Source organism: Hypanus sabinus, chromosome 15 (genome assembly GCF_030144855.1).
Source record: "Hypanus sabinus isolate sHypSab1 chromosome 15, sHypSab1.hap1, whole genome shotgun sequence".
Lineage (NCBI taxonomy): Eukaryota > Metazoa > Chordata > Chondrichthyes > Myliobatiformes > Dasyatidae > Hypanus > Hypanus sabinus.
The window spans coordinates 92,526,160-92,551,905 of record NC_082720.1 but is presented as its reverse complement, the minus strand read 5'-3'; the positions used below and the strand labels follow the sequence as shown (position 1 = coordinate 92,551,905).

Here is a 25,746-nt window from a genome sequence, read left to right as displayed (position 1 = left end):
AAATTATAGACCTGTTAGCTTGACATCAGTGGTTGGGAAGTTGTTGGAGTCGGTGGTCAAGGATGAGGTTACGGAGTACCTGGAGGCATATGACAAGGCAGACAGAACTCAGCATGGTTTCCTTAAAGGAAAATCCTGCCTGACAAACCTAGTGCAATTTTTTGAGGAAATTACAAGTAGGCTAGACAAGGGAGATGCAGTGGATGTTGTGTATGGTTGGAGCATTGGCTGGTAGCAGGCAGTAAGTGGGAATTAAAGGATGCTTTTCTGGTTGGCTCCCAGTGACCAGTGGTGTTCCGCAAGGATCGGTGTTGGGACCACTTCTTTTTATGCTCTATATAAATGATATAGATAATGGAATAGATGGCTTTGTTGCCAAGTTTGCAGATGATACAAAGATTGGTGGAGAGGCAGGCACTATAGAACACTACAGCACAGAAAACAGGCCATTTGGCCGTTCTAATCTGTGCCAGAACTTTAGATAGCGTTGAGGAAACAGGTAGGATGCAAAAGGACTTTACATTATCATACATTTCCTAACACTGTATTCCATCTGCCACTTTTTTTGCCCAACCTTCCAATTTGTCATGGTTCTGCTGCAATCGAATTGCTTCCTCAGCACTACCTACCCCTCCACCTATCTTAGTATTATCTGCAAACTTTGCCAAAAAGCCATTAATTCTATTATCCAAATCATTGACAAGCAATGTCAAAAGCAGTGGTTCTAATACTAACCCCTGAGGAACACTACTAGTCACCGGCAGCCAACCAGAAAAAGCCAGTTTTATTCCCACTTGGTGCCTCCTGCCTGTCAGCTTTTCCTCTATTCATGCCAGTATTTTCCTGAATCAAATGAATCTTGAAAGATCGTAACCAATGCATCTGTTAGCTCTTCAGCAAACACTTTCGCGACTCTGGGATGTAGTCCATCCGGATCAGGTGATTTATTCTTTTTTCTTATTTCTTTGTAATAGCAATGGCACTCACTCCTGCTCCTTGACATGCAGCATCCTCTGGGATGTTGCTAGTTGTCTTTCACAGTGAAGACAGATGCAAAGTACCCATTAAGTTCATCTGCCATTTCTTTGTCTCACATTGTTACCTCACAGGCATCATTTTCTGGTGGTCCAATATCAACTTTCACCTCCCTTATACGCTTTATATAACTGAGAAAAATGTTCCATATCCTGCTTTACATTATTGGCTAGTCTGCCCTGATATCTCATCTTTTCGCTCTGTAGTTTTTATAGTGGGCTTTGGTTGGATTTTAAAAGCTTCCCAATCATCCAATTTCCCACTCACTTTTGCTACCTATATGCCCTTTCCTTGACTTTTACACAGTCCTTAACTTCCTTCACATCAGCCATAGTTGCCTACCTCTGCCATTTGTGAACTTCTTCCTCTGTGGGACTTATCTATCCTGTGCCTTGTGAACTATTCCCAGCCATTTTTGCCCTGCCATCATTCCTGCCAGTATCCACGTCGAATCCACCTGGGCAAGCTCCCTTCTCATGCCTCTATAATTCTTTTTGTTCCATTGTGATACTGATACATGTGACTTGTGCTTCTCCCTCTCAAATTGCAGTATGAATTCAATCATATTATAATTCCTGCCTCGAAGGGGCAATCTTTGACATTAAGATAAGATCTGGGTTACTACACAAGACTCAGTCCAGGATAGCCTTTCACCATGTAAGCACAAACACAAGCTGTTCTAAAAAGCCATCTCGTAAGTGATAATCTCAGCTATACCGAAAGAAGGCAAGGATAAAATGGAATGTGGGTCATTTAGACCAATATCCGTTCTTAATGTAGATTATAGGTTATTTACCTCCATCATGGCCAAACGATTAGAGGAGTTTGATACTGATACGTAACGATCAGACAGGTTTTATACGACAATGTCAGACACAACAATATACGAAGGACACTTCACATTATGGATCATATACAAAAAAAATAAAATCGAAGCAATAGTGATAAGCATGAACGCTGAAAAAGCATTTGATTCGGTTAATTGGAATTTTCTTTACAGAGTTTTACATAGATTTGGTTTCCAAGACACAATTATTAAAACTATACAGACACTATATGACAATCCTACTGCTAGGATTAAAATCATTGGATATTTATCAAATAGTCTTACCCTAGAAAGGGGCACGAGACAAGGTTGTGCATGGTCACCACTACTCCGCGTTATATCTGGAACCATTAGCTCAATACATCAGACAAAATGAAGATATCAGGGGAATTACTATTAAAAGGACAGAGCATAAATTGGCTTGTTATGTGGTTGACATTTTGATCTAACTAGGGCAACCAACAATATGGTCAATTATCAGGATACAAGATCAACAGATAAAACCCAATTACTTACATATATAGCCCACCAAGAAAAATTGAAAGTCGATACCCCTGGGCATGGCACATACAGTCTTTCAAATATTTGGGCATCATTATGCCAAAAGATTTGGCAAAATTATGAGAATATAATTATCAGCCTTTATATAAAAAAATTAAGGAAGATGTGGCAAGATGGAACCTGATTCCTTTTTTCAGTCTCGGTTCAAGGATTGAGTCTATTAAAATGAATATACTGCCCAGACTGTTGTATCTCTTTCAGACCCTACCAATAGAGATTAATCAAAATCAATTCAATGACTGGAACAAGATGCTATCAAGGTATATTTGGCAGGGTAAAAGGCCTAGAGTTCGTCTCAAAACTTTGCAATTAGCAAAGCAAAAGGGGGGATAGGGCTTGCCTTCTCTTAGAGATTATTATTTTGCAGCACAGTTGAGAGCTGTGATATGTTGGTGCAACCCATCATATGACGCTCAATGGAAAAACATTGAGGAGCGGGTACTTCCCATCCCCATACCAGCAATTTTGGCTGATAACAACCTGCAAAGTTACTTAAATACTATTGATAACCCATGGGTGAAATTAACTCTTAAAATATGGAAAACTACTATAAAATAATATAATCTAGAGGGAGATTTTGCAATTCTTAAATGGTGTGCATATGACTCGGATTTTAAACCAAATAAATTGGATGCTAGATTTAAGGACTGGACAGCTAAGGGAATAACAGTTCTTTGCAACATAATGAAAGAAGGAACACTGTTCAGTTTTGAAATGCTTAAAGAGAAACACATTAGAAAAACAAGATTTTTAATCGGTATTTACAGATGCAACAATATGTTAATAAAATGCTTAAAAATGTAACCAAGGCAAATACATGCTTGATAGAGCTCTTTAGAAAAGCATATAATTCAGATAATGGTAGTAGAATCATTTCAAGCATGTATAAGGGTTGTCAAATCTTAAAACACATTCGACTTCATACAAACCACATTTCCAGAAAAGTTGGGATATTTTCCAAAATGCAATAAAAACAAAAATCTGTCATATGTTAATTCACATGAACCTTAATTTAACTGACAAAAGTACAAAGAAAAGATTTTCAATAGTTTTACTAACCAACTTAATTGTATTTTGTAAATATACACAAATTTAGAATTTGATGGCTGCAACACACTGAACAAAAGTTAAGAAAGAGGCATGTTTACCATTGTGTTACATTACCTTTACTTTTAATAACACTTTTTAATCATTTTGGAACTGAGGATACTAATTGTAGTAGATATGCAATTGGAAATTTTGTCCATTCTTGCTTGATATAAGACTTCAGCTGCTCAACAGTCCGTGGTCTCCGTTGTCTGATTCTCCTCTTCATGATGCACCATACATTTTCAACAGGAGATAGATCTGGACTGGCAGCAGGCCAGTCAAGCATACACACTCTGTGTCTACAAAGCAACATTGTTGTAGCCCCTGCAGAATGTGGTCTGGCATTGTCCTGCTGAAATAAGCATGGATGTCCCGGGAAGAGACGTCGCCTTGATGGAAACATATGTCTCTCTAAAATCCTAATATATGCCTCAGAGTCAATGGTACCTTCACATACATGCAACTCACCCATGCCGTGGGCCCTGATGCACCCCCATACCCATCACAGATACTGGCTTTTGCACCTTTCGCTGATCAGGATGGTCATTTTCATCTTTGGCACGGAGAACTCGATGCCTGTTTTTTCCGAAAATTTGCTGAAATGTGGACTCATCTGACCACAGCACACGGTTCCACAGTCTTTCGGTCCATCTGAGATGAGCTTGGGCCCAGAGAACTCACAGGCGTTTCTGCAGAGTTGATGTATGGCTTCCTCCTTGTGTAATACAGTTTCAAGTTGCATTTCTGGATGCAGCGACGGACTCTGTTAAGTGACAATGGTTTTCCAAAGTACTCCCGAGCCCAGGTGGCTATAATTGTCACAGTAGCATGACGGTTTCTTAGGCAGTGCTGCCTGAGGGCTCGAAGATCACGCACATTCAACAGTGGTTTCCGACCTTGCCCTTTATGCACTGAGATATCTCTGAATCTTTTCACAATATTACGTACTGTAGATGTTGTAAGACCTAAATTCTCTGCAATCTTGCCTTGGGAAATGTTCCTTTTGAACTAACAATTCTCTCACGAATTTTGGCACGAAGGGGTAAACCACGACCCATCCTTGCTTGCAAGGACTGAGCCTTTGATGGACGCTACTTTTATACCCAGTCATGATACCTCACCTGCTACCAATTAGCCTGCTTAATGTGGAGTCTTCCAAACCGGTGTTACTTGAATATTCTGTGCACTTTTCAACCTTACCTTAACTCTATCCCAACTTTTGTTGAGTGTGTTGCAGCCATCAAATTCTAAGTTTGTGCATATTTACAAAATACAATTAAGTTGGTCAGTAAAACTATTGAAAATCTTTTCTTTGTACTTTTGTCAGTTAAATTAAGGTTCATGTGAATTAACAAATGACAGATTTTTGTTTTTATTGCATTTTGGAAAATATCCCAACTTTTCTGGAAATGGGGTTTGTACATTAAAACAAAATGGGAGGAGGAGGGAGGGATAATTATATCTGAGGAAGAATAGACAACAATATGGAGTTATCAATGGAAGTGTACCAGTTCACAGAAATTGAGGGAGTTTGGATGGAAAACCTTGATAAGATATTTTATTACACCCTCTCAGAAATCCTATTATGATAGTAACCTCCCTGGTTGCTGGAGAAATTGTGGAAATCAAAATGCATATCATTATATTTTTTGGGACTGCCCTCTTATCAAAAACTATTGGAGGGGGATACACAATGCCCGACAAGACATCTTTAAATGTGAAATACCCTTGGAGAGTAAGACCATATATTTTGTATACATACCTCAAGAGTGGTTGAAAAGAGATAAATATTTAATGAATATACTGTTGGTGGCTGGTAAAAAGACTCTTACTAGGAAATCGTTATCACAGAAGAGCCCAATTTTAAATACATGGATGGAAATTACAATGGACATTTACAAAATGAAGAAGATAACAGCATCTGTTAATCATAAGCTGGAACAATTTGATTCACACTGGGAAAAATGGTTTAACTACATAATGCCTCATAGGCCTGATTTTATTTTCACGAATCAATGAATCTGTTGTCAAAAAAAAGATCACTCCCTATTTGTACATAGTTCTTTCCTTTTGCTTGTTTTTTCTTTCCTCTTTTCTATAACTCAGATAAATACTTTGTGGAGATTTGTGATATATACGTACAATGTCTGAAATACATCTTATGAAAATGTTTGATGAACTTCAATAAAAATAAATTACAAGAAAAAGCCATCTCGTAGGCATTCAACAAATTCTCTCCTTCGAGATCTAACACCAACCTGATTTTCCCAATCCCCTTACAAATTGAAGTCTCCCATTACAATTGTGTTGTTACCTTTATTACATGTGTAACATGCTGTAAGGTTTCACTGCTAATGTAATGGTTTGTCTGTAGCAGCAATGTTTGGGTTATGAATAGAGATAACGGGGCTTTGGAATGTGAGGCTATCCAATGAGGGATGTAGTTCTTTCTTGTGGGTCTGGGATCAGAGATTTTGCAGGCTTTTGCCACAGAGAGAGAGAGAGAGATGAGGAGAGAAGATGCAAATGGAGAGAGTTAGTAGATCACCAGGTGGAGCAAGGATCTGAAGGTCAGCGATGCTTGGAGGAGGTAGATGGTGGACAAACGGCTATCTCCAACGTTGTGCATAGACTGTTTCATGAGAATGGACCCTTTTTTTGCTTCTTTACTAACCATATAGTCGAATTAAGAATGATAAAGCTCAGTCATTTAATTGCACATTGCGTTATTTCATAGTACTGATTTGTAATGGGATACATCACACAGCGTCCATCTAAACAAGATTTCTTAAGTTTGGCCTGGTCGAGGGCTGTCTTCCCCTAGATTAAGCCACTAGCCAAACCGAGTTGCACATGCCTTTTGCAGCTCCCTTTGCAATGTCAACCTGACAGTTTAGCTACTATTTGGAGGTCTATGTTTTTTTAACCTTGCAATTTCTTAATTCCACTCATTCTCCGACCCTATGTCACCTCTTTCTAAAGATGTAATTCCATCTCTTATCAACAGAGCCACACCACCACCTATGCCTTCCTGCCCATCCTTTCGATACAAAGTATATGCTTTGACGTTAAAGCTCCCAACTATGGCTTTCTTTCAGCCACAACTTAAATGTTATACTGACTAATCTTTAATTGTGCCAAGAGCTTGTCCACCTTATTTCCAATGCTATACACATTTAAATGCAGCACCTTCAGTCCTGCATTCTTTTCCTTTTTGAATTTTGCTGGTGGTACAATGATTGTTTGCTCTGTCTGCATTTATACCCAGTCATTGGCTTGTCCTTTACATCTATGTTACATCCATCATCTACTTGTAAACCTGCTGGCTCATCCTCAGCTCTATCATCCTGGTTCCCATCCCCCTGCCACATTAGTTTAAACCACTTCCAACAGCTCCAGTAAATCTGCCTGCAAGAATATTGGTCTCTCTCTCAGATTCAAGTGCAACCTGCTCCCTTTTGACAGATATGTTTAGCTGGAAGACTGGAGATCTCCCAGACTTCCCACATCCTACTCAGTACTGCCCCGGAACCATTCTCACTATACTACGCACTAATAGATGAGAAATGAACAAATACAAAGAGAGAAAGAGTAACTTACAAGTTTAGATAGCATCATGAATAACTACTCGGCCTTTTAAGATCTGACAGTCATGGTTATACAGTATCCTCATTTAGCTGCTCTCAGACATCCACTAGCACATAAAGCCATAGTTCAAGCCAACATCCACCTCGGGCCAACCCAGTCCTCACGTTAAATGGGCTGTACAAGGCTGTGAATTTTTCTCAATCCTTTTTCCTTGCACTTCACCTTCAACAAACTTCCCACAAAGGACTTAATCTACACAATAGTGGCTCTATCCCAGCGTGCTATTCAAAGGTGAGGTTTAGGATGAGAGGAACGATGATCATGGACCAACCTCTGTGTATCTCTAGGATCAGTTACCATAAGTAATTTTTACAGAGGCAGGAAGCCTACTTACTGAAAGAATTATAATCCATGCTTACATTAAACAAAACCAAACAAATTGGTCATTTTAGTGTTTTTATTTAATTTTTGTGAATTTTAATTGATTTTATATAAAAGGAAAGCAGTTACCACAAATTACAAAGGGCAAAACACTAGCCAGAAGGAACCACATCAGACTAAAAAGCAAAGACTCCAAATGATTAAATTTATGTTACAAGTTCTTGTTCAAGTATCTTACAAGTTTTTTTAAAGTGGAATAAATCTGTGCACGTGGTTATTTCTAGAATTACAGCAGCCAGCATAAGGAGATTCACTGGCACCCAAACAGACATTGAGTGTTCCACTCATGCCCTCAACCTACTTTGTACTGTTGGATAACTGATCATGGCTCATAACAGCACCACATGCCCTTTGCAAACCATGCTCTCAATTTTCAATTGGCTCTACTGAGAACTGAATATCCTATTGACCCTCCTGGCAATGGAGACCAGAGACAAACAAAACTCAAGCACTCAGTGTGAATTATCAGCTCCTGAGGAACAGACTTGGAAGCACATGTCAATGGGTCAGATGACCAAATTCAGCAGCAATGAGACATTACTGGGAGTTAGAGCCTGAAGCACCTTCATCAGTGCTCCTGTGACTTTTCACACAGGGCCATTCCCTGCGTTCCTGAATGGCCAAACTCTTGGCATTCAATATCAGAAAAGACACCTGTCCCATTTTGTGAAAGGCTTTAAATTCGGTTAAATTTATCATTAATCACTGACTTGGTCATCATGTCTATGACCTGACTGGAGATTGAAATGAAATGTCATAATGTGACCAGTGTAAACACATTGGAGGAAAGCTGCAGGCACAAGTATTCCACAGCTATCAAAAAGAAAGCAAGTGTGAATCCAACCAGCACAAGAAACTCTCCAAATTCAGCACAATTTCTGATCTATGAGGTACTTCTCAACCACAGCTGTGAATCAAACAAGGAATTAATTTTCTACACAAAAGTATATTCCTTCCATTTCATACTGTCCCTCCACCTGCGATCAAGAAATCCACAAAGCAGGTTTAATGATGTATTTAGACTAACCCTCAACCCTTTGCAGAGTATTTCAAAATTTACTATCTCAAATCAAGCTCTACTAGAACCTGCCAAATCTGTGTCATAAACAGTATCTTATCATCACAAAATCAACCCCTAGCTGCTAGATTCGGATTCATTTCCCCTAACAATTATCTATTGACTCAGTGAAATATTCAGCTTGAAGTCCCCAACTCAGTAAGCACCTGCCATACTCCCCTGGACCTGTGTCATTCCACAGCCTCAGACTGCAATTGGGCAGCTGGAGGTCTGACTGTAGGTACAGACTGCAATTGGGGGGCTGGAGGTTTGTTCCAATCACTTTAATCAGTGAATAAGACTAATACCTACAAGTCATTTCCAGAGAGGTGATAATCTAACTCCAGTGGAAATCACATGCTTTATGTAAGTTCTCCAAGGATATGATTTTCAAGCTAATCGTGACAGACTGAGGGACATATTGTTTTTTTAAATCAAACCCTGACTACTTCACCATGGAATCTCAAGACATTAGAACTCTTAGTAATAACTTGGGTTCAACAAACCCCAAAATACGGTTTACATCCTTTATATTCTACATGTGAAGACAATCAAAAAATAGGCTTACAAAGGTTCTAAACATAATTTTTCAGCAGAATTCATGTAATCTTTTGGGGACAACCAAATATTACCGTGTTTTAATAGGGCACCAAAGTAGAACTTGAAAACCTGAAAGGAGAGTGAGTACAGTTAAGTGATTCAGATAGTGCAAAGAAAAGTCCTGGGACATGCACATTACATCACAAATTAATTGTTGACTCTTAGAAGAGTTAGTGTAGATTTACTTTATGTGTACAACTGAAACTCTAAACTTTACAGTGATGACAAGCTACACAGCTCTAATGTGCTTTAGCACAAGACACATGGGATGTTTGCAGTAATCTTTTCTCTTCTTTTCGTGTTACTCTTCTACCAAGCAGATCTGAGTCTCAAGCTATAAATACCCGGACCAGAGAGGGCAGGAGCCCAACTCAGTGATCGCCATGCCCCATTTCACTGGGCCTGAGAGCACTATTAATTTAGGCAGTGTCACGTGGATGGCTTGGTGAGTTTGGTATATGATAGTGATTATCATTCACGGTGCTTCAAGAACGGTTCTAATTTTGTACATTTTACAATTTAAGCATTTTTATCGTCATGCTGTTACCAAAATCAGGTGGTCGTTCCTGGGGACCCCGCCGAACAGGAGGCATGGCAGACGGTGGGTGATGTAGGCTGGTGCTCCTGTGGATAGAACAGTTGGCATGGGGTAATCAGAGGCAAGTGGTTCATTGGGTGGGCACCAAAGAGAAAGGAAAATGGCCTTAACACAAATTGTCCATGCAAGCTGCATTGTTCACTCAGAATAAATCCACAGCACCTTTTGTTTTAATGTTTTCAGCATCAGTGAAACCCAGAGATTTTTCTTTGGCAAATATGGCTAGATTCTTAAAGATTTCTTACTTAGGAAAAAAAAAAAGACATTCACCTAAAAGCTGGTGGACTTGCGTTATATACAAATCGTGCCATGAATTACACACTGGAATTTTAACTCCCAACAGTGTGATTTCTGTACAATAAACAGCAAAGAGATGCTCACCAAATTACCTGAAATAAAATGTTCTTGTTTCAGAGGCATTTCAAAGAAATTCATTAAATAAACAGCAGCTTCACATTACACAACTGGTTGCACATTCAGGAATCTCCACCTGAATTACACCAATAATTGAGCCTCTTAGTTGCAAATAAATCAGTCTGTTCGACATGAACATTCTGGTTAAGGAGAGGAAACCAATGTCCTGTGAGTGATCTCAGTCCTGACAATCCAGGCAGTCGCTTACAGGAATCCTGGAAGATTATGGGATGACTGAACATGTAAATGTAAACAATGAGTTCTCAAAGTCACAGAACTAGTGTCAGGTTTTAATCAACTTTGCGAACACCATCAGGCAGCCGTCCTCAAGTGTTTGCAGTCTAGAAGACCCTAAACACATCGGATGTTTTTAGGACATACCTAATTGTGGCGAGGTTCAATTAGACACATCCTCTTGAAAAGCATTACAGCCCTGGGAAGAGGGAAAGTTACCCAGGACTAATATTTTATCCCACACTCCTTACAATGGTCAGCAGTTCTTCTCCCATGTCTTCTATAAGAACTAACATCAAAAACATTCAACAGCATGGATCAAACCTTTGGTTTCAGGAGTTTAGCCCTTCAGTGAGTTCGGCACTGAGGAAAGAGGAAGACGAAGGTTATATTCAGTGACACCTGCCACATTCTACATTAGTGCATGGTCCATTCACGTGGAGATACAATTCCCATACAGCAAGAAGATCCTAAATAACTTAGACAATTTTGCTGGGAGATGGAAGGGCAGAGGGGTGGGTATGTGCATGACGTTCAGAGGGCACACATGCACGATAGAAAAACAAATGGGCGGTGTGTTTGTGCACTTAAGACACTGACACACATGCATGAGAGAAGAGACATGTCATTGGCGTGTGTGAGGGGCAGGGGATGGGCACGAGATAAACTGATGGACAGGGAGATACAAAAGGGAAGAAAAAAAAGCATGAAAAGTAATAAGGTACAAGAATGGGACATCTAAATGCACTGAAAGAGAGCAAAGAAGATGAAATCTCATCACAAGTGTCACCCAACCCTCGGGGACAGAGGGATCAATCGTGCCAACGGTTCCTCAGAGGACAGATGAACCCGGCGTAGAGCTAGTTGGAAAGCCTAAGCTAATAGGTTTTCTCATCACCAGCTCATTCTGCAGAGCCTACTCCTGCTACCCATGAGATACATGCACAGCAAGCACGACGTATCAACAGCATTAAAGTAGCACACAGCAAACCCGAAAGGCTCAGTTTTTTTTCCATTTACTCGAACCACAGCCCAAAACTAAAGTGATGATGATAATGATTAACACGGTGACACTTTGGCTCCTAGCAAAGGCTGTGATTCCAGGACAACAATCTAGATGCGACTTCAGGTCACTACTTTACCAGGACATCAAAATAAACGACACTGTGACATCCCTACAGAACACATGACAGTCGTGAATGATGTCACCCAGTATAATTTCAGCAATACTACTTCAAGCAGACAGATTCATCAATGCCGAAGAAATCAGATAGTTCAATTTTTCAAGGTGCTGGCTTGGGTATGGCAAAGTGAAAGAGACAACTAGATGGTAACAGGATAAGAATGGTGGCCAAAGACAATTTAGCAGTGACCCTGATGGAAAGCTTGACATGGGTCACTGGGCTATTTTCTAACGTCAGTATCTGCGGCCGTCAGGCTATTGAAGTTCAGTCCACCATGGGGATCTGGCCTGACACAAAGTACCTGTGGTGCAAGAGCATCTGTATTTGACATCACCATTCCTATTCCGTCCGCCTGCGGCAACTTTAAATTGGGGCACTAACAAAAACCTCAACAATTCAAAATCCAGGGTAAGGAACGGATAATTTTATCAACATTAGCAGACCAACAGGAGAGTCATTAGCTGAGCGAGCAGAATTTAACTATGTGCTGCTCACAAACAGGAGCAGGCAATAATAAGGCATCTCTTTAATCCCATTCTCCACTAGGGAGGGGTTCGGATTTTTTTTTGGATATCTGAGTGAAGCTGTATTGTCGACTCCCAAATCAAGCAGATGAATTATATTTCAGACCAATTGTTCTCATGCAACATTCATTCATATGGGTGAAGGCTGTGAAACCAGCATAGAATATAAATCTTCCTGCAGTTGCTGCAATGGCCACTGCCCAGCGTTGAAGAATGTCTGATATCCAGCCCAGTTTTTCTGTAGCTCATTGAGGTGACAATACCAAAGTACAAATAAAGATCCAGGGTTAGAGGCAGAGTCCACTCTCTATTTGCCTGTGGCTCTCACTTGCACGAGTCCTGCCGAAGCCCCTTCTGGGATCAGAGTTGAATTGGTTCCTTCGTTCATGCTTTGAGGGGGAAATAGCGACCCATTCTCAGCATCACTGGCAGAACCACACATTTTACTGGAAGACACGGATGGGAGCCGGCGTTTTTCTTCACCTGCCAGTGACTGTCGTTTGCGGCCAACATCATCGCCAATTGGAGGCTGCAACAGAAACAACTACTTCATTCTGCTCTCCAATAATTAGTTAAACCTTCAATAATTTTACAACTGAGAAATATGCAAACCCCTTGCATTCTTCCCTAGTGGCACACACGCCTGAACTGTTAACAGGACTGAATTAGTTCCTTTTATAACTGACTGAATCCCACCTACTGAGTACTGTTGCTCTGACAAATTAATGTATACCCTCCCAAAACCACTGACAAATCTCTTTGCTCACCCATTTTGTTTCATGAGTAACTTGTTCAGATCAGCCAGTTTCCACATTCCTCCCGAAACAATTCGAATGATAGAATCTGAAGCTCCCCTTTCAATGTTATCCTTATTCACACATTCATCTGACCCAGCCTCCCATTCTAATGCCTAAACATAGAATAGTACAGCACATTGCAGGCCCTTCGGCCCACAATGTTGTGCTGACCCTCAAACCCTGCCTCACATATAACCCCCCACCTTAAGTTTAAGAGACTGTCTAGTAGTCTCTTAAACTTCACTAGTGTATCTGCCTCCACCACTGACTCAGGCAGTGCATTCCACACACCAACCACTCTCTGAGTGAAAAACCTTCCTCCAATATCCCCCTTGAACTTAACTTAAAGCCATTTCTTCTTGTACTGAGCAGTGGTGCCCTGGGGAAGAGGCACTGGCAGTCCACTCTGTCTGTTCCTCTTAATATCTTGTACACCTCTATCTTGTCTCCTCTAATCCTCCTTCTCTCCAAAGAGTAAAGTCCTAGCTCCCTTAATCTCTGATCATAATGCATACTCTCGAAACCAGGCAGCATCCTAGTAAATCTCCTCTGTACCCTTTCCAATGCTTCCACATCCTTCCTATAGTGAGGCGACCAGAACTGGACACAGTACTCCAAGTGTGGCCTAACTAGAGTTTTATAGAGCTGCATCATTACATCGCATCTCTTAAACTCTATCCCTCGACTTATGAAAGCTAACACCCCATAAGCTTTCTTAACTACCCTATATACCTTTGAGGCAACTTTCAGGGATCTGTGGACATGTACCCCCAGATTACCTCTGCTTCTCCACACTACCAAGTATCCTGCCATTTACTTTGTACTCTGCTTTGGAGTTTGTCCTTCCAAAGCGTACCACCTCTCACTTCTCCGGGTTGAACTCCATCTGCCATTTCTCAGCCCACTTCTGCATCCTATCAATGTCTCTCTGCAATCTTCAACAATCCTCTACACTACCTACACCACCACCAAACTTTGTGTTGTCTGCAAACTTGCCAACCCACCCTTCTACCCCCATATCTAGGTCGTTAGTAAAAATCACGAAAAGTAGAGGTCCCAAAACAGATCCTTGTGGGACATCACTAGTCACAACCCTCCAATCTGAATGTACTCCCTCCACCACAACCCTCTGCTTTCCGCAGGCAAGCCAATTCTGAATCCACCTGGCCAAACTTCCCTGGATCCCATGCCTTCTGACTTTCTGAATAAGCCTACCGTGTGGAACCTTGTCAAATGCCTTACTAAAATCCATGTAGGTCACATCCACTGCACTACCCTCATCTATATGCTTGCTACAGTTGCCTGTTTTCTATATCTGGGCATGTAAGGGCAACCGGTCCCCACCACAAGATCTCTATCCCTCTCTACCTCTGACTCATGTTAGATGTAGCTCATGAGCCTTTAATCACATTCACTCCCATCTCCAGACTGCAGCATCTTTGGAAAATCTCAAAACAAAACACTATCCATTACTTCCACAACTCGATCAGGTTATAGTCAAGCAGCACCCACCCCATTCTGCATCCATTCCATCCCTCGGTCTCTCCAGATAAAGACAACTACAGTCAGCTCTGGGTACTGCAGACGGCCCTACCACAACCTACTCTGCGATTTTGCAGAAACAGGACTGGTTGAGGATTAAACAACCAGGAGGGATGAACGACAGGAGTTCAGTATATATACTATTTAAATACCACTGGATTACACGTGCCTAGGCCAATATCCCTGATGAAGATGGCGGACTTTGTCATCGAAACTTTTGGTCAAAATCGACACCAGCACCCAGCTGAAAATCTGAGAAGATTTTGTGGAATGTTTCACATGGTCACTGTTACTTACATCCACCCGGAAATCTTCTAAGCGTTTAAATTTGCTGAGGTATTCCTGAAGTTTTGGGTCGATATCCAGATTCTTAGCTTTTGAATACTTTAGATAGGCCCAGAATTTCTCTAATCCATACAGCTGTCCTAAATTTTCAAACAGAAAACACACAGCACAAACATTACAAATGGTGAATCAGTTGCACATGCCTCAGATATTCTAACTGCCCAATAGATCAGAGTTCCCTCAATATCAGCAGGATCTCAACACCACACATTCAAAGGTAATTCTCAAGATCGATCCATAGAAAGTCTACGCACACCATAAAATAAGTAGTAAATTATTTTAGGAAGAGTTATTTACAGCCTGCTTTCCAGCAGTTTAATCAGTCTGCAGCACCCAGTGTGTAAAAACACAACACTGGGCCGGGAGAGGGCCCACATGAGACACACTCCTCAGATCAGAATGAACCAAGCACTTGTGTGTCACTGCTATTCTCACTGGTAGGAAAACCATCTCTTGGATTATGCAACACACAGCAATACACCTTGCATCCGATGCAGTGATTCTGATCCAATATTACACAACTCATGCATCTTCAACAACAATGACACTGTTGACCAGAGATTGAGAGTCACAGAATAATCAAGTTTCTGAAATCATGAGAACATAGATAGCAATAAAAATTGGGGAATCTAAACCATAGGTTTAAGCTGAGGGAGGAAAGATTTAATGAGAATTTAAGCGACTATTCTTTTAAAACAGAGGGCAGTCAGTGTATGGAACAAACTGCTCTAGAATGTGGTTCACTAACAGTGTTCAAAAGACAGTTGAACAGGTCCATGGATAGGAAAGGATTTGAGATATTAAGGATAAAACAGTGGTCTGAATGGGCATCTGATCAGCATGGACCACTTTTTTGCTGTATGACTATTAGTAACAAAATTCCCAGGAACAGTAAGAAAACTAGAATATGCCTGATACCATGACACTGCTGGTGACTCACCATTCCACTCCGTCTAGAATGAAGCAGTCCATGAAATGTAACACAGGTCAGCAGTATTCATTAAAATCACAACTTACCTGCTTCATAATCCACAATGGTTTCTTGCTGGAAATCCTTGAATATCTCCGGTCTAAATTTCCTCTCAAGGCCATAGCTGTAATATCTGAAAAGGCACTCTAGCCCATACCTGAAGCAGACAAACACAGTGTGATCAGAAGCAGGCAAGTCAAGTCACTTTTTATTGTCATTTCGACCATAACTGCTGGTACAGTACACAGTAGAAACAAGACAATGTTTTTCAGGACAATGGTGCTACATGAAACAGTACAAAACTAGACTACAGACCTACCCAGGACTGAAAAAGTGCACAACAGAGCAGGCATTACAATAAATAATAAACAAGACAATAGGCACAGTAGAGGGCAGTAAGTTGGTGTCAATCCAGACTCTGGGTATGGAGGAGTCTGATGGCTTGGGGGAAGAAACTGTTACATAGTCTGGTCGTGAGAGCCCGAATTCTTCAGTGGCTTTTCTCAGATGGCAGGAGGGAGAAGAGTTTGTATGAGGGGTTCTTCATAATGCTGTTTGCTTTGTGGATGCAGCGTGTAGTGTAAATGTCTGTAATGGCGAGATGAGAGACCCCGATGATCTTCTCAGCTGATCTCACTATCCGCTGCAGGGTCTTGCTATCGGAGACGGTGCAATTTACGAACCAGGCAGTGATGCAGCTGCTCAGGATACTCTCAACACAACCTCTGTAGAATGTGATGAGGATGGGGGGGTGTGAAATGGACTCTCCTCAGCCTTCGCAGAAAGTAGAGACGCTGCTGGGCTTTCTTTGCTATGGAGCTGGTGTTGAGGGACCAGGTGAGATTCTCCGCCAGGTGAACACCAAGAAATTTGGTGCTGTTAACGATCTCTACCGAGAAGCCGTTGATATTCAGCAGAGAGTGGTCACTCCGTGCCCTCCTGAAGTCAACAACCATCTCTTCTGTTTTGTCCACATTCAGAGACAGGTTGTTGGCTCTGCACCAGTCCGTTAGCTGCTGCACCTCCTCTCTGTTAGCTGACTCGTCGTTCTTGCTGATGAGACCCACCATGGTCATGTCATCAGCGAACTTGATGATGTGTTTCGAGCTGTGTGTTTCAGCACAGTCGTGGGTCAGCAGAGTGAACAGCAGTGGACTGAGCATGCAGCCCTGGGGGGCCCCAGTGCTCAGTGTGATGGTGTTGGAGATGCTGCTTCCGATCCGGACTGACTGAAGTCTCCCAGTCAGGAAGTCTAGCATCCAGTTGCAGAGGGAGGTGTTCAGGCCCAGTAGGCTCAGCTTTCCAATCAGTTTCCGAGGAATGATTATGTTGAATGTTGAACTGAAGTCTGTGAATAGCATCTGAACATATGGGTCTTTTTTGTCCAGGTGGAGGGTGATGGCAACGGCACCATCTGTTGAACAGTTGGGACAGTACGCAAACTGCAGGAGGTCCAGTGAGGGGGGGCAGCAGGGTCTTGATGTGCCTGACGAGCCTCTTGAAACACTTCATGATGACGGATGTGAGTGCAACGGGACGGTAGTCATTGAGACAGGACGCTGAAGACTTCTTCAGCACGGGGACGATGGTGGCGGCCTTGAAGCACATTGGAACGAAGGCGCTGCTCGGGGAGGTGTTGAAGATGTCAGTGAGAATGTCTGCTAACTGGTCTGCACATCCTCTGAGCACTCTACCAGGAATATTGTCCGGTCCAGCAGCCTTCCGTGGGTTGACCCTGCACGGGGTTCTCCTCACATCTCCTCACACCTGGTCATTTGGAAGATGGGTGGACTTCCTCGCCGCCACGACATTTTTCGCCTCAAAACAAGCGTAAAAGTTATTCAGCGCATCTGGGAGGGAGACATCATCCGCACAGTCAGGTGGTGATGTCCTCAATACCCTTCCACAGTGGAGAGGTAAACAGCAACAATCTTCCATGAGAGTTCATTACCAGATTTGCCCTTGTCCCCCTGAAGACCTCCTCCGTCTTCCCATCTTCCAAAATACCCAAAGGTAATAGTTCATTAGACATAGGAGCAGAATTAGGCTATTCTATCACAGCTGATTTATTATCCCTCTGAACTCCATTCTCCACTTTCACCCTGACCAAAAGAACCTATCAGCCTCTGCTTTAAATATACTCAATAACTTGGTCTCCACAGCCATCCATAAGATCATAAGACACAGGAGCAGAATTAGACCATTCAGCCCATCAAGTCTGCTCTGCCATTCCATAATGGCTGATCCCAGATCCCACTCAACCCTTCTCAACATATCCTTTGATACTCTGATGATCAGGAAATTATCTACTTCCGCATTAAATGTACTCATGGACTTGGCCTGTGAGTCTGTGGCAGAGCATTCCACAGATTCACTACTCTCTGGCTAAAAAATAACTCCTTACTTCTGATCTAAAAGTTCACCCCACAATCTTGAGGCTGTGCCCTCTGGTTCTGGATACCCCCCATCATAGGAAACATCCTCTCCACACCCACCCTATCTAGTCTTTTCAACGTTCAGTAAGTTTCAATGAGGTCCCCCCTGCATTTTCTAAATTCCAGTGAGTACAGGCCCAAAACTGCCAAACACTCCTCATGTTAATCCCTTCATTCCCAGGATCATCCTCGTGAACCTCCTCTGGACTCTCTCCAATGACATGTTCTTTTTGAGATATTTAGCTCAAAACCGTTGACGATACTCGAAGTGCGGCTTGACTAGTGCCAGTATTAACTCCTTGCTTTTATATTCTATTCCCCATGAAATAATTGCCAATAAATTGCATTTGCCTTAATTTATCGTAATTACTTTTTTTAACCTTCCCTGAGTGATCCAATTTTTTTTTACTTTGGAAAAATAAAGGTATTAATTCTTTTTTGGATTTATTTAAAGGAGTCAGATTGATGTCTTTTGAACAATTAGTCGATAAATATTCTCTCTCATATTCACACTATTTACAATACCTTCAAGTTAGACATTTTTTACAAAAATATTTAAGTAATTTCCCTTATATAATGGAGACTGACCTGTTAGATACTATTATGAATATGAACCCTTCGATGAAAGGTTCTATTGGAAGAATTTATAATTTATTATTACAAAGCGATAAGCGTCCTTTACTTAAGAATAAACAGGATTGGGAGAAGGAACTCAATTTGACTTTTATTGGGAGGATTGGATGCAGATTCTGAAGCTGGTTAACTCTTCTTCAATCTGTGCTAGTCATTCACTGATTCAATTTAAAATTGTGCATCATTACCATTTGATGAAGGAGAGACTTTCTAAAATATTTCCCAATTTTGACAAGTTTTGTGATAGATGTAAAACTGAGATAGCTACACATGTTCTGGTCATGTTCTATACTAAAACAGTTTTAGAAGTCAGTCTTTTCAACAGCTTCTAAAGCAGTCAGAATCAACTTACAACCTAATAAATTGACTGTGCTTTTTGGAATAATTCCTCAAAATATCCATGGTATTTCTGTGTCTGACCAACATGTTATTGCGTTTGTTACGCTGATAGCTAGGAGGGCCATCTTGTCGAAATGGAAGGATATATCAGCTCCTACTTTGTCACAATGGTTCTCTCAAGTGATGCTGTGTCTTAGCTTGGAGATAATTAGAAGTCGAACCTTTGAACTATTTGATTTTGAGAAGAGGTGGGGCTCATTTGCTCGTTATTATCATTTGAGTTAACTGATAGATTTTCTCCACGATCTAATTGTAAGTTTTTTTTGATATATTTTTCTTTCTTGTTGGCGGTTTGATGTTTATTTTTAGAAGCTTTCTGTATGACTCATGGCTCCAGGGTTGTACTCCCAATGGGTTTCTTTTTCCCTCTCACTTTTCTTGCTTAGTAGGGTTTTTTTTAATTCACAAAAATTTTCAATCTTTAAGATAATTTTTTTTGAGGCATTGTAAGTGTTACTTTGATGTACCTGTGTTATTTTTGAATAATAATAATAATAATAATAATAATAATAAAAAGATTTGAAAAGGAAATTGCATTTGCCTTCTTTACCACAGACTCAACCTGTAAATTAACCTTCTGGGAGTCCTACATGAGGATTCCAAGTCCTTCTGCACCTATGATGTTTGAACCTTCTCCCCATTTAGATCATTGCCTGTCATTACCAAAATGCATTATCATACATTTCCCAACATAATGTTCCATCTGCCACTTTTTTGCCCGTTCTTCCAATTTGCAAATGCCTTCTGCAATTGCATTGCTTCCTCAGCACTACCTACTACTCTACTTATCTTCGTATCATCTGCAAACTTTGCCACAATGCCATCAATTCCATTATCCAAATCATTGACAAACAATGTGAAAATTAGCAGTCCCAATACTGACTCCTGAGGAACACCACTAGCCACTGGCAGTTAATCTTTAGGGAATTCTGTGAGGACTCCTGTTCCTTTCTACCAATGATTTCTGAATTTCCACCATTTAGAAAATAGCTTATGCCATGATTCCTTTTACAAAAGTGTATAATTAACCACTTTCATACACTACATTCCATCTGCCACTTCTTTCCCATTTCCCTAATCAGTCTAAGTGCTTCTGCAGATTCCCTGCTTCCTCAACATGACCTGCCCCTCCAACTATCTTCATATCATCTACAGATCTAGCCAATTCCATCATCCAAATTAATGACATATAACGTGAAAGAGGTGGTCCCAGCACCGACTCCTGCGAATCACCACTAATCACCAGCATCAAACCCAGACAAAGCTCCCTTTATTCTGACTCTTTGCCACCTGTCAGTCAACTAATCTTCTATCCATGCTAGAATCTTTCCAGTAATATCATAAACTCTTATCTTCTTAAACAGCCTCATGTGCAAGCACCTTGTCAAAGGCCTGCTGAAAATCCAAATAAACAACAACCACTGAGTCTTGTCTATCCAGTCTATTTCCTGAAAGAATTCCAACATATCCGTCAGGCAAGATTTTTTCCTTAAGGAAATCATGCTGTATTTGGCCTATTTCATCATGTGCCTCCACATACACCAAAACTTCATGCTTAATAATGGACTCCAACATCTTTCCAAACAATGAGATCAGGCTAACTGGCCTATAATTTCCTTTCTTCTTCTTCTCTTCCTTCTTGAAAAGAAGAGTGACATTTGCAACTTTCCAGTCCTCAGGAATCATTAGATTCTGGAATGGTTCCAGAAAGATAAGCAATGCCCCCTCAATCTCTTCAGGTACCTTTCAGAAAACTGGGGTACAGTCTGTCTGGTCCAGGAGACTCATCTACCTTTAGATTTTACAGCTACCACATTCAGATCCCTGGAAACATGACATATCACTTAGTTCTTAATCTTAATGTGTTTAGAATTCAACCATTCCACTAATTGCCAAATACTATCTTTCTCCTTAGTGTGCACAGTGAAAATGTTCATTGAAGACATACTTAAATTTTATTATTCACGGCTCAGCCCCCGGACATTGCTCATCATAGATTGCTGATGAACTGTTTGGGCCACGTCAGAGAGTTAACTATATTGGTCCGTCCGTAAGAATAGCAGTTGTCATCCAATTAAAGACATCAGTGAACTAGGCCACACAGTGCTGTGCACATCACTACTTATGCCCAGACTGTTTAACAACCACAGCTTACATCATGAAATTTAAATTCTGGCCTCCAGGTTATCTGCCCAGTAATTTAAATGTGCTTCTTCAATTACACCAGATTAGATGAGTTTCAATAAGGTATCACATAAAATGTAACAAAAAGAATTTCAAACACATGGGATTGTTGCTAATATACCGGCATGGATTAATTACTGGTGAACCCAGAAGTCAGAGAGGTCACACAATAGATTGCAAGGATTGGCATGAGGATCCTCTGCTGATGGTCAAGAGCATTGAGAGAAGAAAGTTGACACTTCCACGAAAGCTATACTGATGAAATAGCTGGGAAGCACACTCTGAAATGGGATGTGTGGTGATGGCAGAGGCCTCAGAGATATACTGAATGAACAGGCAAGGATAAACTAGATCATTGAACTTGGTTGCAGATGATGACACACACCTTGTTGTGAACAGCTGAGCAGCCACATTGACTCATAATATCTCATTTCTTTAACCATACATAACACTTCAGGTGAGTCACTAATGCCCTCACTGACAAGGCAACTGCCACCACACCCACTGACCACGGTAAACATCAGGAACCGTCACCACACCCACTGACCCTGGAAAACATCAGGAACCGTCACCGCTCCCACTGACCCCGGTAAACATCAGGAACCGCCACCACTCCCACTGACCCCGGTAAACATCAGGAACCGTCACCACTCCCACTGACCCCGGTAAACATCAGGAACCGTCACCACTCCCACTGACCCCGGTAAACATCAGGAACCGTCACTTCTCCCACTGACCCCAGTAAACATCAGGAACCGTCACCACTCCCACTGACCCCGGTAAACATCAGGAACCGTCACCACTCCCACTGACCCCGGTAAACATCAGGAACCATCACTACTCCCACTGACCCCGGTAAACATCTGGAACCGTCAACACTCCCACTGACCCCGGTAAACATCAGGAACCATCACTACTCCCACTGACCCCGGTAAACATCAGGAACCGTCACCACTCCCACTGACCCTGGAAAACATCAGGAACCATCACCACTCCCACTGACCCTGGAAAACATCAGGAACCGTCACCGCTCCCACTGACCCCGGTAAACATCAGGAACCGTCACCACTCCCACTGACCCCGGTAAACATCAGGAACCGTCACCACTCCCACTGACCCCGGTAAACATCAGGAACTGTCACCACTCCCACTGACCCCGGTAAACATCAGGAACCGTCACCACTCCCACTAACCCCGGTAAACATCAGGAACCGTCACCACTTCCACTGACCCTGCAAAACATCAGGAACCGTCACCACTCCCACTGACCCCGGTAAACATCAGGAACCGTCACCACTCCCACTGACCCTGCTAAACATCAGGAACCGTCACCACTTCCACTGACCCCTGTAAACATCAGGAACCGTCACCACTCCCACTGACCCCGGTAAACATCAGTAATCGTCGCCACTCCCACTGACCCCGGTAAACATCAGGAACCGTCACCTCTCCCACTGACCCAGGAAAATATCAGGAACCGTCACCACTCCCACTGACCCCGGTAAACATCAGGAACCGTCACATCTCCCACTGACCCCGGTAAACATCAGGAACCGTCACAACTCCCACTGACCCCGGTAAACATCAGGAACCGTCACCACTCCCACTGACCCCGGTAAACATCAGGAACCGTCACCACTCCCACTGACCCCGGTAAACATCAGGAACCGTCACCACTCCCACTGACCCCGGTAAACATCAGGAACCATCACTACTCCCACTGACCCCGGTAAACATCTGGAACCGTCACCACTCCCACTGACCCTGGAAAACATCAGGAACCGTCACCGCTCCCACTGACCCCGGTAAACATCAGGAACCGCCACCACTCCCACTGACCCCGGTAAACATCAGGAACTGTCACCACTCCCACTGACCCCGGTAAACATCAGGAACCGCCACCACTCCCACTGACCCCGGTAAACATCAGGAACCGTCACCACTCCCACTGACCCGGGTAAACATCAGGAACCGTCACCACTCCCACTGACCCCGGTAAACATCAGGAACCGTCACCACACCCACTGACCCGGGGAAACATCAGGAACCGTCACCACTCCCACTGACCCCGGTAAACATCAGGAACTGTCACCACTCCCACTGACCCCGGTAAACATCAGGAACCGTCACCACTCCCACTGACCCCGGTAAACATCAGGAACTGTCACCACTCCCACTGACCCCGGTAAACATCAGGAACCGTCACCACACCCACTGACCCGGGGAAACATCAGGAACCGTCACCACTCCCACTGACCCGGGTAAACATCAGGAACTGTCACCACTCCCACTGACCCCGGTAAACATCAGGAACCGTCACCACTCCCACTGACCCGGGTAAACATCAGGAACCGTCACCACTCCCACTGACCCGGGTAAACATCAGGAACCGTCACCACTTCCACTGACCCCGGTAAACATCAGGAACCGTCACCACTCCCACTGACCCCGGTAAACATCAGGAACCGTCACCACTCCCACTGACCCCGGTAAACATCAGGAACCGTCACCACTTCCACTGACCCTGCTAAACATCAGGAACCATCACCACTCCCACTGACCCTGGTAAACATCAGGAACCGTCACCACTCCCACTGACCCCGGTAAACATCAGGAACCGTCACCAATCCCACTGACCCTGCTAAACATCAGGAACCGTCACCACTTCCACTGACCCCTGTAAACATCAGGAACCGTCACCACTCCCACTGACCCCGGTAAACATCAGGAATCGTCACCACTCCCACTGACCCCGGTAAACATCAGGAACCGTCACCACTCCCACTGATCCCGGTAAACATCAGGAACCGTCACCACTCCCAATGACCCCGGTAAACATCAGGAACGTCACCACTCCCACTGACCCCGGTAAACATCAGGAATCGTCACCACTCCCACTGACCCCGGTAAACATCAGGAACCGTCACCTCTCCCACTGACCCAGGAAAACATCAGGAACCGTCACCACTCCCACTGACCCCGGTAAACATCAGGAACCGTCACCTCTCCCACTGACCCCGGTAAACATCAGGAACCGTCACCACTCCCACTGACCGCGGTAAACATCAGGAACCGTCACCACTCCCACTGACCCCGGTAAACATCAGGAACCGTCACCTCTCCCACTGACCCCGGTAAACATCAGGAACCGTCACCACTCCCACTGACCCCGGTAAACATCAGGAACCGTCACCACTCCCACTGACCCCGGTAAACATCAGGAACCGTCACCACTCCCACTGACCCCGGTAAACATCAGGAACCGTCACCACTCCCACTGACCCCGGTAAACATCAGGAACCGTCACCACTCCCACTGACCCCGGTAAACATCAGGAACCGTCACCACTCCCACTGACCCTGGAAAACATCAGGAACCGTCACCGCTCCCACTGACCCCGGTAAACATCAGGAACCGCCACCACTCCCACTGACCCCGGTAAACATCAGGAACTGTCACCACTCCCACTGACCCCGGTAAACATCAGGAACCGTCACCACACCCACTGACCCGGGGAAACATCAGGAACAGTCACCACTCCCACTGACCCCGGTAAACATCAGGAACCGTCACCACTCCCACTGACCCGGGTAAACATCAGGAACCGTCACCACTCCCACTGACCCGGGTAAACATCAGGAACCGTCACCACTTCCACTGACCCAGGTAAACATCAGGAACCGTCACCACTTCCACTGACCCCGGTAAACATCAGGAACCGTCACCACTCCCACTGACCCCGGTAAGCATCAGGAACCGTCACCACTTCCACTGACCCTGCTAAACATCAGGAACCGTCACCACTCCCACTGACCCCGGTAAACATCAGGAACCGTCACCACTCCCACTGACCCCGGTAAACATCAGGAACCGTCACCACTCCCACTGACCCTGCTAATCATCAGGAACCGTCACCACTCCCACTGACCCCTGTAAACATCAGGAACCGTCACCACTCCCACTGACCCCGGTAAACATCAGGAACCGTCACCACTCCCACTGACCCCGGTAAACATCAGGAACCGTCACCACTCCCACTGACCCCGGTAAACATCAGGAACCGTCACCACTCCCACTGACCCCGGTAAACATCAGGAACCGTCACCACTCCCACTGACCCCGGTAAACATCAGGAACCGTCACCACTCCCACTGACCCCGGTAAACATCAGGAACCGTCACTACTCCCACTGACCCCGGTAAACATCAGGAACCGTCACCACTCCCACTGACCCGGGTAAACATCAGGAACCGTCACCACTCCCACTGACCCCGGTAAACATCAGGAACC

General features: G+C 43.4%; 2 protein-coding genes across 4 annotated transcripts in view; both read right to left on the bottom strand.

The window, feature by feature from the left end:
- The window catches only part of LOC132405715 (uncharacterized), a 321,522-nt gene that overhangs the window by 198,829 nt on the left and 96,947 nt on the right, over positions 1–25,746 (bottom strand). The gene's annotated exons all lie outside the window — the stretch shown is intronic.
- larp1 (La ribonucleoprotein 1, translational regulator) overlaps positions 10,213–25,746 on the bottom strand; it is a 236,116-nt gene continuing 220,582 nt past the window's right edge. For all 3 annotated transcript variants that reach the window (XM_059990743.1, XM_059990745.1, XM_059990744.1), the window contains exons 18-20: positions 15,853–15,962; positions 14,788–14,915; positions 10,213–12,680 (exon numbers count right to left, since the gene is read on the bottom strand). In XM_059990743.1, the coding sequence (XP_059846726.1) occupies positions 12,459–12,680; positions 14,788–14,915; positions 15,853–15,962 (460 nt within the window). In that variant the 3' untranslated portion in view covers positions 10,213–12,458. The remainder of the gene's footprint in view (positions 12,681–14,787; positions 14,916–15,852; positions 15,963–25,746) is intronic.